Source organism: Delphinus delphis, chromosome 14 (assembly GCF_949987515.2).
Source record: "Delphinus delphis chromosome 14, mDelDel1.2, whole genome shotgun sequence".
In the NCBI taxonomy this organism is placed as follows: domain Eukaryota; kingdom Metazoa; phylum Chordata; class Mammalia; order Artiodactyla; family Delphinidae; genus Delphinus; species Delphinus delphis.
This window is the reverse complement of record NC_082696.1, coordinates 19,473,906-19,490,153: the sequence shown is the minus strand read 5'-3', so window position 1 is coordinate 19,490,153 and position 16,248 is coordinate 19,473,906. Positions and strand designations below refer to the sequence as shown.

Here is a 16,248-nt window from a genome sequence, read left to right as displayed (position 1 = left end):
TGGGATTGGGTGCGGCAGTTTTCAGTAGGGTGGTCCAGAGAGGCATTCCTGGAGGAGGGATGGGAGTGAGGCATGTGCTCGCCTGGAAAAAGACCATTCCAGGCAGAGAGAAGAGCAAGTGCGAGTGCCCTGAAATAGGAGCCTTCCTGGAATAGGCAAAGAGCAAGAAGGCCAGTGTGGGGAGAGCAGAGTGAGGTGGAAAGCAGTAGGAGGTAAGGTCAGAGACATAACAGGGGACCAGTTTGTGTAAGTTCTTAGAGGTCTTTGGCTTTTATTTTGAGCGACATGGCAAGAATTTGGAGGTTTTGAACATGGGAATGATATGATCTGACATACATTTTTAGAGGATCACCCTGGCCACTGTATGAGAATAGTAGAGGCAGAGGGAGAGGGAAGGCAAGACACAGGCAGACCAGGTAGGAGGCTGTTTCTGAGGTCCAGTCTAGAGATCATGGTGGCTCTACCTAGGGTGGTTTGGGGGAAGAGGTAAAACATAGTCAGGCTATAGATATTTTAACAGGAGAGGTGATAGGTTTTCCTGATGGATTAAACGTGATGTTTGAAAGAAAGAATGGAGTTAAGAATGTCTCTGAGGTTTGAACCTGAGACTCTGGAAGCATATTTCCATTAAACGAGTTGGGAAAGAGGGCTGGAGTAATTGGGGAAGGAAAGAACAAAGTTGTTATTGTTGTTCTTCTTTTTCCCTTTATTATTATTGCCATTATTATTGTTGTAATGAGAGGTCGATTCATCAGTCCTTCCCATTTTATTCTTAGCCCCATCTCCTATCAGATTTTCTCTTTTTCCCAGCAGGTAATAAACCTCTGTGCATCCCTCCCCTCTATTTGGTCAGCACATTACATCAAACTGGTCCCTTTTCCTACTGTGATCTAGTCCCAAAGAGAAGTATTATAGATGGATACTTAGCATGACCCTCTATCCTGGGAACACAAACTTGACCCTAAATGCCTGTTTCTACATGCACATCTTCCTTTTCAATCCCCCCAATAGTATCGTTATGAAAGGAACCACCTGTTTTTTCTTCTTTTGGAAATTTCACTGCCCTTTGCTTTTTCTCATTTTAGCCACTTTTCTTCCACTTACTCTAGTTTCCATTAATCTTCCCACCAACTCTTCCCCACTAACAATACTGTCTGCTCTCACTCCCATGAACTTTCCTATGACCCCTCAATACCGCAATAAATCTCCTGACCTATCTACCTAGCTCATCCCTTTCCACCTCCCTCAACTAAAGCTTTTTGCGGCAGGAAGATCCATCTGAGGTCTCTGAGACTTAGTTTGCTCCTCTATAAAATAAAGGAATTAAACAGATTATCTCCAAAGATACTTTCAATTTTAACTTTTGATCAAACTGACTCTACATTTAGCTATTCAGTATTCTTTCATGTGTGGAAGTTCTCATTTCCTAGCTAGCTCGTCCTCAATGTTTCCTTTCATTACTTCTTTATAGGTTCCAAAGTCCTAACCACATTTTTTCATCATTATTTCTTAGGCCAAGCCAAGTGGTTTTCACCCACACCTTAATGTTGGTCAAAAGAGTGTTTCTTTTCTTAAATTTTTCCTAACATTAGCACACAAAATAATTGAAAGATAATGTTTCAAGTCTCAAAGAAAGTAAACTTATTGGGACATCTCTTTACCCTGAGTGAGATCTTATGTTGTTCTTTGAAAAATCTGTGACTGGAAAGCTTTGTTAATGCCAGTGACAAGCAGCTAATGGCACAACATCTGCTGTGATTTTCTCTGACACACCCTTGAGCTTTCCATCCTCACTTCTCTGTGGTGGCCTCACCTTTGACTTTCTTTTGTCCTGTAACTGCCAGTTTTGATCAGCTAATGAGAGCGATAAGGAAAAAACAATTTAGCTCAGCCGAATGCCTCTTTTGACAAATAAGGAAACACAGTTTGTTCTTCTGGATTTCAGACTAAATTAACAACATTTAAAAAAAATCCTGTACACAGAGGTCATTTTTAATGCTTTTATTTAGCAAAAGTTCCAGGTGATTTTGAAATACATTGGACATTCCATTCACTGGGGATGAGAAGTTTTTCCAAAACATTTTCAATAGCCCTAAACTGATTTTGTCTATCAAAGCAAAAAAGGGGAAAATCCACCCCAAAAAAGTCTTTCTATTGTGGAGGTTACGTAGCTGGACTTCGTAGACATTCAAGAAACTCTCACACACACACATTTATGTAATTAGTTAGAAATATTCCATTTTTAAGATTAAATTTTACATAACACATTATGACTATGGGTTACTCGAATACCATAGTTATTTCTACTTATTTTTAGCAAGAGAACTAGACTTCACATTACTTAATCCTGGCTTATAAATCTGACTTTGTAAAACTGTAGGATGCACGTGTACTGTCTAGCCTTCTCTGCCCAAATTAAATGCCATCGCCTTTGAGTCCCAGTTATAAGATGCCTCTCCCTCCTCTGAACTCCACTGGGACTTACCTTCCGTCCTGCTTTTCCCCATACTTCCTAAATCAGAGTCTCTCATATCTATCAATAAATGTTTATGGAAGAAAAGGAGGAGGAGAAAAATAAATAAGCATTTTAGTTTAACAGAAAAAGTATCGGCTTTGAGTCAGACAAACCTAGTTTTGTATCTTATTTCATCTGTTTATTCACCATGTGATAGAGGACAGTTGATTTAATCTCTCTGAGTCTTAGTTTCCTCATCTATATAATGGAGAAAATAAAATCTCCCTCATAAGGTACCGTGAAGATTACATTAAATAAGATTTAAAGCATCTAGCACATGAGAAGTACCCAATAAAAGTTACTTCCCCTTCCGCATTCCAGCAAGTCATCACTAGTTCAACCCTGCAGTGCACCTGGTTGAACACAGGGCTTTTTCTAGGCTATGAGCTTTTTGAAGACAACATCTTATTAATCTTTATATTTCCTAGAGAACCCAGGATAGTGAGTTGCATAGTCTGGAGGCACAGTAACTGTGTTTTGTATTAAACTGAGGGATAACGCCTATGTTATCACTCCTAAACTGTGGATCCCTCCTAAACTGTGGAACAATTGTCTGTGGACTTTGGCACTTGGGGCTCTTTTGGGAATACAGCTCCTCTTGTGAGCTATGTATGGCTCAGGCCACTCTGGCCTTGAGACAGCCCCCATGGTTTAAATTAGGATAACTACTTTCCTGAATTCTATGGCAACTGATCAGAACGTTGTTCCATTTCTTACTGTAAAAACTGCTGCAAAAAAATCGACCTTCCTCTGACAGAGACTGACCTTTGTGCTGGCAAAACCACAGGTTGTGTTGAAAAAGCACTGAGTCAAATAAACCCGGTGATAAACTCCAGCTTGTCCCTCACCAGCCATGAGACCTTGGGCACGCTCCCTCTGCTTCCGGAGCCTCAGCTAAAACAAATAGAGGTAATAGTGCTACTGAGGCTGTCACACAGGGCTGTGGGTAGAGAAGGAAGGCGAGGCCTTGGAACACATGTTAACAACCATGAAGCAGAATGCAAAAAAAAAAAAAGTCTAGAAAGTCATCACTTTGGGTCATATGAGGCTCTTACTTTATCATAGCCTAGGCTCCCGCCCACACTTATTCCCTTCTTTGGTCAAATGACCAACTCTTTTACTTTATAATTCCATCTCAGTTCAGCAGAAAAGCTGAGCGTGTATGTACGTGTGTGTGTGTGTGCATGTGTGTGTTTGTGTGTGCATGGACACACACAGTGATGCCATCTACGTAACTCCCAACCTTTTCTTCCGCAAGCCAAGTCACAACGCAACAAGCAAGGGCAGTCGTGCATTCACAGTACCGCAAGGCAGCCACCATGCTGCAGGGGCCGCGCCGCCTGCAGGCACAGAACTGCACCCATTCACTTTCTGTCTGATGCCAGAACCACACTGCACAGTCCAGCTGCTTGTGGACTTTTCTTGTGTGTCAATTACAGCTTCTTTTGTAAAATATTCCAAAAAAGATACAGCTCAACCAGAGCGTAACCAAAAGTCAATGCCAGACTAAAGAAGGCAGGTCAGGGGAGAAGCCGAGACTCGTCTTTCCAGTCGAGGAAGATTCTTGGTTTCTAGGTCATTTACAAGCATCACTCCAGGCTTCGTCAGGAAACCGGGAGGGAGGGGAGGCAGATCCATCACCTATACATCGCATATAGAAGACCGGACCTTCCCAAATTTCTGATAAAAGTCTTCCTCTGCCCGGGCCAAGGCGTCTTCATCAATGTACACAGCCGGCCTTTTGGCCACGAGGAAGTACTGCACCTTCCTGCGATTCCAGCCCAGCACGTACTGGAGCCAGCCACAGATGGCGGCGGTGGAGCGGCCCACCCCGGCGTTGCAGTGCACGTACACGGTGTGTCCGTTCTCAAGCAGCGCGTGGAGGAGACACACCGCCTGTGGCAGCATCTGGACGCGGCCTGGGATTGAGAGAGCACAGCACAGACCAGTGAGAAGTGAACCCCCTGTTGCCGCTAACAGTCACTCCTCCAGCGCACGGAGAAATCACAGTGTTTTGGCGGGAGAGGCGGGGATGTCGGAGTTTGCTTCACTCCTTTGTTTTGAAAGAAAAGGTGAGACAATACCAAAACCTGCTAGTTATAAAGTGGAAAGAGCAGCCAGAGGTAATAGGTCAGCTCTGAATCTTCACTTGATTTTCCTTTGAAGGACATCTGCATCCGTGCAAATCTCCCTTCAAAGATAATTTCACTACCGCCTATCCTCAGAAGAATGGATTTTTACATTCATCAGAATGGTCTGTACAGATTGGGCAGAGGTTTAAAGGATTTCAAAGAGAAGCTCACAGGTCCTGTCACCTGAATTTCCTTTAATCCAAAAGGATCTTCCAGGTAAATCCAAAACAGAGTTGGTCCATATTGGTTAAAGGAGTCAATCTGACTCTTTCAACATAGGCTAATTTTAATTTGTCCAATGAAATGGCTAACTTATTAACTGATACATGTGGGATAGCCAGTCATTCATGCATTCCCTCACGATGCAGTGTGTATTAAAACGGATTCAGGGCTTCCCTGGTGGCGCAGTGGTTGAGAGTCCGCCTGCCGATGCAGGGGACATGGGTTCGTGCCCCGGTCCGGGAGGATCCCACATGCCGCAGAGCGGCTGGGCCCGTGAGCCATGGCCGCTGAGCCTGCGCGTCCAGAGCCTGTGCTCCGCAACGGGAGAGGCCACAACAGTGAGAGGCCCGCGTACCGTAAATAAAACCAAACCAAACAAACAAAAAAACTGATTCAATTTCTCCTTTACTGTGCAATTATGATTATAGGTGTTGCTGCTCTATGGCTACTATCTTGATGATTAGAGGATCCAATGTCTTCCCCTCATCACACTGAGACAGGATATACAATGCTCTGCTGAGGCTCGTTGGACTCAGGCCCTTTTCGTCATCCTAGGGACAGAGAGCCCCCTAAAACCAGCAAACTCCTGGATGCCTGGAGTTTCTTCTGCTCACAGATTCTCAGAGCAAAATGAATTTAGAGGATTATTTTGGAGAGTAGAGGATGGTCATTATAAATTGCTTCAAGAAGCGATTAAAGAGGGAAACTACACAGAGTCCGGGATGAAAACTCTGTGTTATGACCTCACATTCTCCAGCTGCTCTCGTCCTCAACCACATGGAGACACCACAGTCCTGGGGCGATCTTCCGAGGGCCACAGAGAATGCCCTGTCCAGCCCTCACATTGCCATCCCGTTGGATGACAGCAGAGGTGGGAAAAACCCCTCCCTCAAATGGTTTCATGAGGCCTGGAATTCTCCCATGAGAGCTGCTCAAGTAAGTTTAGACTTTCCTTAGATGTCCTTTTTTAAAATGCCTTGTAGGGACCAACACAACACACTGCAATCGGGCATCACCACCTTAGAAGGAGAAAGTTACCAAAATCCCATTGTGGCCTGAAGTCACCTCCCTGCTGGGGCAGCGGGTGGGAGGGGGCGAGCACTTAGCTTCAGGCTCAGCCTGCTCTGGGATCAGAGCAGGAGATCGATATGGAAGCCAGATAATATTCTAGTTTCTCCTGGTGCTCTGTTGCTGCCTCTGACTAAGGGATCTGAAGGCCCCACGCGGCAGTTTAGAGATGCTTTTAACAGGAATGCTTGAGGCAGAGCACACTTTGAAGTTCCTGAAGCTCCATCTCTTGCCAGTACCTGTTGCCACACTTTCATGTTCCCTGCCTTGTCCTTGAAGGCATCTGAATTGGAGACACACCAGCTCCAAGCCTTGATTGATTTCTCAGAGTCCAAACTGAGCCATAAACTTTAATTGATCTATGCTTCTGTGCTTGGTTGCAGGGTGATCTGAGGTTAGAGCTAGGTGGACCTGCCATTCAGTGTTACCCATGGCCCTCTCCTAGAGGCAGTAAGTATCTCCAGAGATGTAACAAGGCAGAAGACACCATATGTACCAGAGAGGTGTCTCGCTGTATGTCTCAGGGAAAGGACTGTTTATTTGGTCCACCATTTGAGTTGAGGGATCAGAGGCGGCAAAACCCCCAAGGTCTGTTTGAGGGGCCCTGCTGATAAGGGTGAGGCCTGTTCAAGGGCACAGCTTTTGTTCCGCTGAGGGCATGTTAGAGGTTTACTTTAAGTGATGTTGTCCAGGAAGGGAACTACCAGTGACGGATCTGGGAAGCTTGGGTCACTCCTGCTTCTGCCACAGCTGGCATCCCTTTTCAAGTTCCCTGTTACGGCTGCCTCTCCAGTTACCATGTTCATTGCCAGGAAATAAACATAAACATTTTTAATACGGGTTTTCATCAAATGCCAAATACACAAGTAAACCACAGTGGACATTTGCAGGAGGAGCTGCTGCAGAGTCCCAGAGTCAATGCTCAGCTCTTGCAGCATCCGTGGAGCCAGCCTGCCCCGGCCACGTCTATATGGACCCATCAGGATCCCTTCCGCTGACCTTCACTCTGGCCAGAGGTTCCCCAAGGAAGGGTCTGCACCAAATGGCCGAAATGACCTAGTATCTCCCCCTCTCCTTTTTATCTGTAAAAGATTCTTCAACAGGTATGTACACAGCTTAGAAGTTGAAAAGGGATTTGTGTTAGTTTAAGGTTCAGTGAGCTCAGACACATAATCCTGGAATGTAATTGTCAGCTGCCACGTGGAAACTCCAGCAGGCTCCCAGTTTAAACACAGGTCTCACCCACCAGTGGTCTTCTCCTAGAATCACTCGGCCGTCCCACTTAAGAACTGTCAAACAATTATTTAAATAACATAAAGAATGAATAAAGAATAAAAAGGAGCACCGGAGAAGCAGTCAGTCTAGGGGGCCCACCCCTCTCAGCCTGGCTTCAGCTGGAGCCCTCCTTTACTTTGACCCTGTTTTGATTGATGACAGCTAACACGTACTGAGCCTTTTCTACCTGCCAAGCGCTGATCTAAGCACTCTGTGTGCAATAGCTCCTTTATGGCTACCTCTCAACAGCTATGAGGTTGGTACTATTATTATCCTCAGTTATATCTGAGATTTGCCCAAGGTTATTCCCTAATGGCCACCTCCAACCCAGCCATCCAGATTCTAAAGCCTCTGGTTTTATCCTCTGTACTACTGTCTTTCCCTAACCTACCTGGTCAATGGCACCTGCTAGCCACTATGCTGTCAATCTGAATTTTCAGTCAGTCCCTGCCCCCCCACTTACCTGGTCATGCTGCGGCTCTCACTCCTGTGGGACAGTAACACCCTCCGTGGGATTCAGCACCTCTGCCCCTACTCTAGAGGGGCCATCTGTGCCCTACAGCGCACGTCCTTCTGCCTGAAAACCCATCCTAGGGAGGCTGAGCTAATACGTAACCCACCAAGGAATCACAAGACGGTCCCCAGGGTCAGGACTCACACAGTAAAGCCAGAGTCAACCAGATCCCCTAATTTTTATGTTTCATATATTTAGGCTCCATATAGAATTTAATTTGATAAAATGTTTCCATTTTTAAAAACAATAACACCCCAAGGCAAAAGAGAACCACTGATTTTTTAATGTGAAATATTCCAAATTTTAAGTGTTGGCAACTAAGTTGAAAATTTTAAAGCCTGTGCAGGTCCAACAAAACACTCTACCATCTGTGATTCTTACTTTGGAATTTAAAACAGGCCTTGACTCTCCACAGATGCTCAATAAACACTCATTAAATACATGAATTAAAACAATGTAAAAAATCCCATTAATACCGATTTGATCTGAGACAGTCCGAGACCCCTCTTATCTAAATTTCTGGCCCACATCTCCTCCAGGCTAATCCAACTCTGGAATGATTAAAACCTACCTGAAAACATGCAATGAGCAAGCAAGCACAGGTGAGAAAGGGGACAAGGGCATGGTGGGGCAGCCTGAGGCATGGGGGGCCTGAAATAAGTGGGAGTGGGGGGCCCCTAAAGATATCTGAGGTTGACCTAAGTCTGACCCTGAAAGAAATCATTCCTGGCACAACTTTCAGCCTTCCAACACACACACACACACACACACACACACACACACACACGCACACACGTCTTTCCTTTCTTAATCCAGAGGCATATTTATGGCTGAATATATTACTATTTTATTTGAGCATATCTTCTTTTCCTTAATATTGATAAGGTCTATGTTATCTGTAACGCCCTTTGGTAGAAACTGAAGAACTTGGCACTAATATTATAGTCCCAACTTTGGAATTTTGAAAGCACTTTCATATCAATTATTTTATTCTATTGTTATAACCGTGTAAGTCTGCAATTATTCTTCCCCATTTTCCAAGTGCAGGAACAAGCCTGCCCGTATCACACGACGGTGATAAGGCTCAAGCCCGGGCGGTGAGGCTCCAAGGCCAGTGTCTCCGCCTCGTGGCAGCACTGAATTTAGCGTGCTGAGTCAGAGGAAGAACTAAGACTGTGACCACAGATGGGTGGCTCTGGGGAGCATGTTAACCCTTTTGGGAGACAAGGGTAAACCATTTGTTATAAACCGCACTGCGCTTACAGAGGTCAAAACCCAATCTGAGTACTTCCCGTGTGAAGGAAAACTGACTTTTAATGAACAGATTTTATGTTTTCAGGTGAGTGCTAGATTTGGGAGCTTTTTGTTCCTCAGGTGAAAGACACAAATCAAAATAAAATAAAATAAAAAGAAAAGAAAAGAAAAGAAAAAACCTAAACAGCCCCAGTCCCACTGCATAGGACAAAAAGTACAAGAGAAAGAATCGATGGCACAGTTGACTGTACCAGGTCTGTGACAACCAGTGGTAACAGTCAGGCCTAACAGACTGTCTTCTTTCTCAGACTTTATCTGACAGCATTATGCTGCGGCTCAAAACACTTCCAGATGGATTTTTCTCTAGAGTTCTAAAAATATTCCTCTGAATTAATCTGTGTGTTCATGGTGCTAATGCTGTGAGCCACAGAGATTGATCTATTGGTCAGAAGTTCCTCGGCGACGCAGGAGGGTTGTTAACTCTTTGATTACTCCCCCAGGTTATGCTGAACCTTTATTTAGTCTTGGGGTTTGGCCTTTTTCAAGTGGGAGCTTTCATTTTGCTGCCATTTCATGTTTCCAAAGTGCCTCAGGGTGGAAGACGCTCCGTTGTATGACTGGGTCCTGGGGACTCTGTAACCCCCCCACCCCACCCCCACCCCCGACAAAGGTTTTAATACCATTACAGCAGGTCTTTGGAGGTAGAATTTTCCATCAGGCTTCTGTATATTCCCAAACTATCAAGCAAATTGCCTATCAGTCAGCAGGGTTTTGGAGAATCAGTGCATGGGGTGGAGCAGGCTATATTCATCTCAGCTTCTCTGAGCCTCATCTCACATCCTACTCCAACAGGATAACAATGCTCTAAGATGACAACCAAAGAAGCCAAAATCAAAACACTCCCAAGAAGCTACAGGCACACTGTCCTAACGACCTTCTCCATTTTGAAACCAGAGAAACAAACTGGACAGGGCAAATATGACCTAGATTCGACCAGGGCTCTTCTGTGCAAATAAGGTGGGTTTTTTTTTTTTTAATTCCTTGAAAAAAGACAGAGCTCTTGCAGCTGAATCAAGCTCCTTTGGATCGGCATTAATTACCAAGAAGAGTAACCAAACTATCTCCTCCTTCAGGAAGAAAAATTATACATCCCCAGTGACAGTTCAGTTCAGACAGACCCACAAAGGGGTCTAGCCCGGACAGGAGGACCATAAAGATTCATTAAGAGCCAAGATGGCCAAGGTCCTGGGACACTCTGGGGTGACAAGCTACCTCCCTGGAAACTCGTGACTTTGTCTAACTCCAGCTGACGATGTACGTGACAGACTGAAAGTGCGGGTGGTGGTCTGTAGAAAGTGCATGAAGAGTCCACGTGAGCATGTAGAGAAGCTTCATCATATGGTGTCAGGAGCAATGTTCTGAGCCTGACTGCCTGGGTTGAAATCCAGGCTGTGTCTCTGCTATGTGACATAGGCCAGGTTACTTAACTTTTTTGTACCTCATTCTCTTCCTCTGCAAAATGCAGATAACTGCAACATCTGCCTGGACTCTTGTCTTGAGAATTAAATGAGTTAATGTATGAAATTACTGAGAAGAGTGTTTGATACATAATGTACTTTGCGGGGAAGAGGGCTGATGATAGAGACGCTTCCTCCCTGGCCATCACTGTCTTCCTTCTTTCCCCCAGAATAGCAGTTCACCAAACTCCCTCAGCCTGCACCAGTCCATAGCTCTCTGCTGCCCCCTGCTGACATCTGGTTGATATGATTCATGTAACTTGTTCTCTTGGCTCCACTCCTTTCTACAAACAAGAACCCTCCTCCACAGCCAGGCTGAAATACAGATCGTTCCTCTAAAATACCATGCCTCTGGGCCTTGGTTGTTTCTTCCACCTGGCATGCTCTTTCTCCTTCTACCTGGACCTGCCACGCCCACCTCAAATCCCAGGATACTCATGTAGCCTCCCTGCGCTCTGCCGTAAAAGAGCTCCTCCCACGCTATAACCCTCCTAGTGCGCAAGGCTCATCTCTCTCATCACATTCTTCTTTCTACCATAATTAGTTTTGAACTTGCCTTACTGCCTCTTACCATGAGATCAAAAGTGTGCCTTGGGCTTCCTTGGTGGCGAAGTGGTTAAGAATACGCCTGCCACTGCAGGAGACAAGGGTTTGAGCTCTGGTCCGGGAAGATCCCACATGCCGCGGAGCAGCTAAGCCCATGAGCCACAACTACTGAGCCCACGTGCCACAACTATTGAAGCCCGGGCGCCTAGAGCCCGTGCTCTGCAACAAGAGAAGCCACCGCGATGAGAAGCCCGCGTGCCGCAACAAAGAGTAGCCCCCGCTCGCCGCAACTAGAGAAAGCCCGTGTGCAGCAACGAAGACCCAACACAGCCAAAAAAAAAAAAAAAAAGTGTGCCTATTTATCTCTGTTTCCCTGGCAGCAGCCATGTCACACTCTACTTCCCTCTTCACAAAGACATGCTCAGCCAGTGTTTGTGCAGTAAATGAAGCGTCACTATTGCCACCCTGCCCCGAGCTGCGTTCTCTCTCGTTATCTCCCACCTTACCTACTGCAGTCGTCTCCTAACTGGCGTCCCCAGATCAGCTGGGGCCCACTCCGACATTCTCTACACTGCAAACGAAGGGCACTTTTAGGGGGAAAAATAAGTTAACTTGACATCTCCCAGCCTCCCACCCTTTCAACTGCTTCTCACTGCTTTAGGATAGCATCTAAAGTTTTTATTGTGCCCCAAATCCTGCAAGACTCTGTTCCCTCCTTCCCAGCCCTGCAGCCAAACTGGCCTTCTTTCAGTTCCTCCAACACTCTGTGCTCTCCTGCAACGGGGATTCTTCCCAAGCTGCTCCCTCTGCCTGGAAGCCTCTTTCCCACCTCACCCGTGCCAACTCCCGCTTCAGATCTCAGCTCAAACACACCCGAGAAAACCTTCTCTGGCCCTTCTTCCTAGGTCTGATTTGCCTGCCTAGGCTCTCACAGCAATATCTATGTATCTTTCTAACCAAAAACTCATCATAGCTTTACAACTCTATTTGTAGTCATTTGATTAACGCCTGTCTGCCCTATAGAACTAGAAGTTCCATGAGGACAGGAGTTGTGCCTGCTTTTCCTCACTGTTGTATTCCCAGCCACCAGCCTAGAGCCCCACACATAGTTGATACACAGTCAATACATGTTTAATGAATAAATAAATCGAAGGACCCATGTTAAACAGAATCTAAGCCAAGGTGTCAAAAGATATACATATTAAATATATTAAACCAAAAACCTTATATCTATTCCATATCTGTCACTCACGTTTAAGTCATTCAATTATAGACAGCAAGGTAGGTAGGTAGATAGGCAGACAGATAGACAGACAGGCGAAAAACCAGCAAGGGCTTCTTTGAAACACATTCAACGAGGAGCCAGAAAGCTCCTTCTCATGCTTACCTTCAGTGCTCATATCCGGTGTCGGCATCCAGATGTAGGCCAGGCCTTCTTCCTTATACAGCTTAATCATAGTGTCAGGAGTCATGGGTTCTGGGTAGCGGTTACAGCCTGAGGAATTCTGTACAATATCCCATTCTGTCTGGAAGTTCATTACAGCCGTAATCCCCAGTTCATGCTTCAGTTTGATGGTTACATGTTCCACTTGGCGAGGGCAGCTACCCAGCCAGATATTTGGTAGAATTCTAATAAGAACACATGGAGTCAACTATTACTATTGTTGGTGTTAGAGGAGCTGCATAAAACATGTAGTGTTAAAAGGCAATTAACCTTTAAAGCTGGAACAGGAAAAGCTGTATTAAGAATATGAGAACCAATATTATTAGCAAAAGACTGAAATACTGGTGGCGGTGTTTTGGGGGAAACAAATGATTCAATTAACTAGAACGCCAGGAAATAAGCATTAGCAAACCAAATCTAGCAATATATTAAAGTACGTCCACCAAGTTATACCTATTCCAGGAATGTATATGTGGTTCAATATTAGGAAACCCATCAACATATTTCAAATACTAACAAATTAAATGTAAAACACCTATGATTAATTCTGGAAAATATGGGCTAAATTCAGCATTCACTCCTGTTTAAAACTCTACACAAAGATTTTGAATAGTATGAGATTAACAGAAACTAATCATCAACAATCTTCTTTTAAATAAAATTAAAGTAAAGATGATTTCCATTAGTAACAACATTGTATGATTCACCTAATGCTACAATGTAAGAAGAGGAAATGTAACTCTGAAAAAGAGATTAAACTACAAAAGCTATGAAAAATATTAAAAGTATTAAGATATCTGGATGAAGAAAAATATAAAAAATCAAGCAACCATTCTCTGTACTACCATAGCCAGGTAGAAATAGAATAGGAGGACCAGGGAAAATTTCATTCAAAAATAACAACAAGGGCTTCCCTGGTAGTGCAGTGGTTGAGAGTCCGCCTGCCAATGCAGGCGACATGGGTTCGTGCCCCGGTCCGGAGGATCCCACATGCCGCAGAGCGGCTGGGCCCGTGAGCCATGGCCGCTGAGCCTGCGCGTCCGGAGCCTGTGCTCCGCAACGGGAGAGGCCCCAACAGTGAGAGGCCTGCGTACCGCAAAAACAAAACAAAAAACAAAACAAACAAACAAACAAAAAACAAAATTATAAAACATCTAGGAATACCTTTAACGAGAAAGCACTATAAAATTTTATTAGAGGACATTACGAAAACAACAACGAATAAATAGAGAGACATACTGTGATATTGTGATTTATAATAAGAAATATATATTTGCTCTTCATAACCATTTCCGGCACAGAGCTCCTAAAACCATTGAAATTTCCTAAGTGATGAGAGCTGTAACGTTGTCTTTTGTTAATGAGGTAACTTTTGGAATACACCCAAGCATGGAGGCTGGTTGCCAGGGGGTACCAACCTTCTGATTAGAGAGTTGGAATTTTCATCCCACCCCCTGACCTCCTGGGAGGGAAGAGGGGCTGGAGGTTGAATCAGTCACCTTTGGCCAATGATTTTATTACCCATGCCTATGAAATGAAGCCTCCATAAAAACCCAAAAGAACAGGGTTTGCGGAGCCTCCAGGTTGGTGAACACATGGAACTGAGAGACGGCCCTGCCGTTTTCCCCATGCTTCACCTAGGTGTCTCTTATATCTGACTGTCCCTGAGTTACATCCTTTTATAATAAACTGGTGATCTAGGAAGTAAAATGTTTATCTGAGTTCTGTGAGCTGCTCTAGAAAATTAATGAAACTCGAGTCTAAGGTGAGGTATGGGGAATCTCCAATCCGTAGCCAGTCAGAAACACGGGTAACAACCTGGGTTTGCGACTGGCTTCTGAAGGCAGGTTGGGGGCTGACTGAACCCTTAACCTGTGGAATCTGATGCTGTCTGTAGGTAGGTAGTGTCAGAATTGCATTGAACTGCAGGACACCAAGCTGGTCTCTGGAGAATTGCTTGGATATGTGAGAACACTCCCTACCCCATACATTGGAATTAGGTCCCAGAACCCAAAAGATATACCATGCTCTTTAGTTGCAAGACTTAAAATCCTAAAATGTAAGTATCTTAAAAATGTAAATATTTTCCAAATTAATATATAAATTGAACACATGTTATTATAATCTGTTGCATATGGTATATGTTGTCTTGTTCACTGATTATTTCACATGAGTACATTCTCTCCAGAACTAATAGGTGAATAATCTGTTTCAAACCCTACTTGATTCATGTAACCTAGAACCTTACTAGGTTCATTACAGGGCGTTCAGACAATAGTCCTTAGATGACGGTGGCAGGCATCACGGATGCTCACCAGTGTTCCCAGGTATCCCCTTTCAAGCATGGAGGACTAAACTTCCTCTCCACCTCAAAGTTAGATATGGCCACATGACTTGCTTTTGTCGATAAAACGTAAGCTGAAGTGACCAGTGTGACTTCAGAGGGACATACTTAAGACCTTATGCGTGACCTTCCACTCCCTCTTTCCCTGCTGCGATGAGTATGAAGGAACACGTGGATGCTGAGCTTCTAGGAGCTGAAGTCACCTGGATGGTAACCTAACTCAGGGAGGACAGCAGCCCAGAGAGCTAACAGCTCATCGTGTTAAGCCAATTTTGGCATTGTTTGTTACCACAGCCTAACTTGACTTGTTCTGACTAATATGAAGCCTAAATAAACTAACTGCTTAAAGTCTCTATTAGGCAGGGAAGAAACAGAGCAGAGGGACTACACTTTTATTTAGTTACTTTCATTTTAAGTTTAGAGCAGTCATTCTCAATTGGGAACAGTTTTGCTTCCCGAAGGATATCTGACAGTGATTATGGAGACATTTTTGATTGTCACACTGGGTGGTGCTACTGACATCTAGTAGATTGAGACCAGAGATGTTGCTAAGCTTCCTGCAATGCACTGGACAGCCCCACAACAAAGAATTATCTTCTCCAAAATGTCAATAAAGTGGAGATTAGGAAACCTTCATTTAGGGGAATAAAAGTAGACTAGAACTCTTTACTTTTTGTAGGAAGAAAAGGAATGTGGAGCTGGAGTAAGACCAACATACCTGACACAGAGCTTGTGGCTCATCAGCTACAATATTCTGATGATAATATGATTCCATGTCATATTTGGAAATATGTAAGTATGCATGTATGCATGTATATGAAGAAAGATATAGAGAATGAAGCAAAAGCCTAATATTAGATAGCTGAACAGCAGGATAACATGTTAAGTGTGGCATAATGGAAAGGGCACTAAACACAAGCTAGAAAAACTAGGTTCAAATACCAATTTTAGCACAGTATTTTTAAAAGCACTTGGTAATAACTGTCTGACCTTAGGCCAACCTACTTATCATCTCTGAGCCTTTGGTGTGCTCATCTTTAAAATGGGTCTCAAAATAACTAATTCACAGGAATTTTGTAAGGAGTAAATACAATTAAGTAATGTATTTGAATAAGTCTGACACTAGTGGATACACAATAAATACCAGTGGAGTTTATGTCTAGTTATTATAATTTACCTATTTTAGTAATTTATTTGATATTGAAATGACTATTTATATAATTTTTCATTGTCCTATATAGCCTTCGTTTGAATGCGGCAGAGCATAGACTATTCACCCTATTTTATAATATGAAATCCAGCTAGCTATTCTCCTTTGGCTGTTGTTGTTGTCACTGTGGATGTTAACATTAAGAAGCCAACTGACTAATCCTCAAATGTGGGTATTATTCATCCTCAATGAAAATATCTTACAAGA

The 16,248-nt window shown here is 44.0% G+C and overlaps 1 protein-coding gene across 6 annotated transcripts in view; it reads right to left on the bottom strand.

The window, feature by feature from the left end:
* The window catches only part of EPM2A (EPM2A glucan phosphatase, laforin), a 202,871-nt gene that overhangs the window by 39,657 nt on the left and 146,966 nt on the right, over nucleotides 1-16,248 (bottom strand). For 5 of the 6 annotated variants that reach the window (XM_060029840.1, XM_060029841.1, XM_060029835.1 and 2 more), the window contains 2 exons: nucleotides 12,431-12,672; nucleotides 2,005-4,434 (listed from right to left, as the gene is read on the bottom strand). In XM_060029840.1, coding sequence (XP_059885823.1) covers nucleotides 4,157-4,434; nucleotides 12,431-12,672 — 520 coding nt within the window. In that variant the 3' untranslated portion in view covers nucleotides 2,005-4,156. Of the gene's footprint in view, nucleotides 1-2,004; nucleotides 4,435-12,430; nucleotides 12,673-16,248 lie in introns of those variants that run through there. The other variant, XM_060029837.1, reaches the window with a different exon arrangement.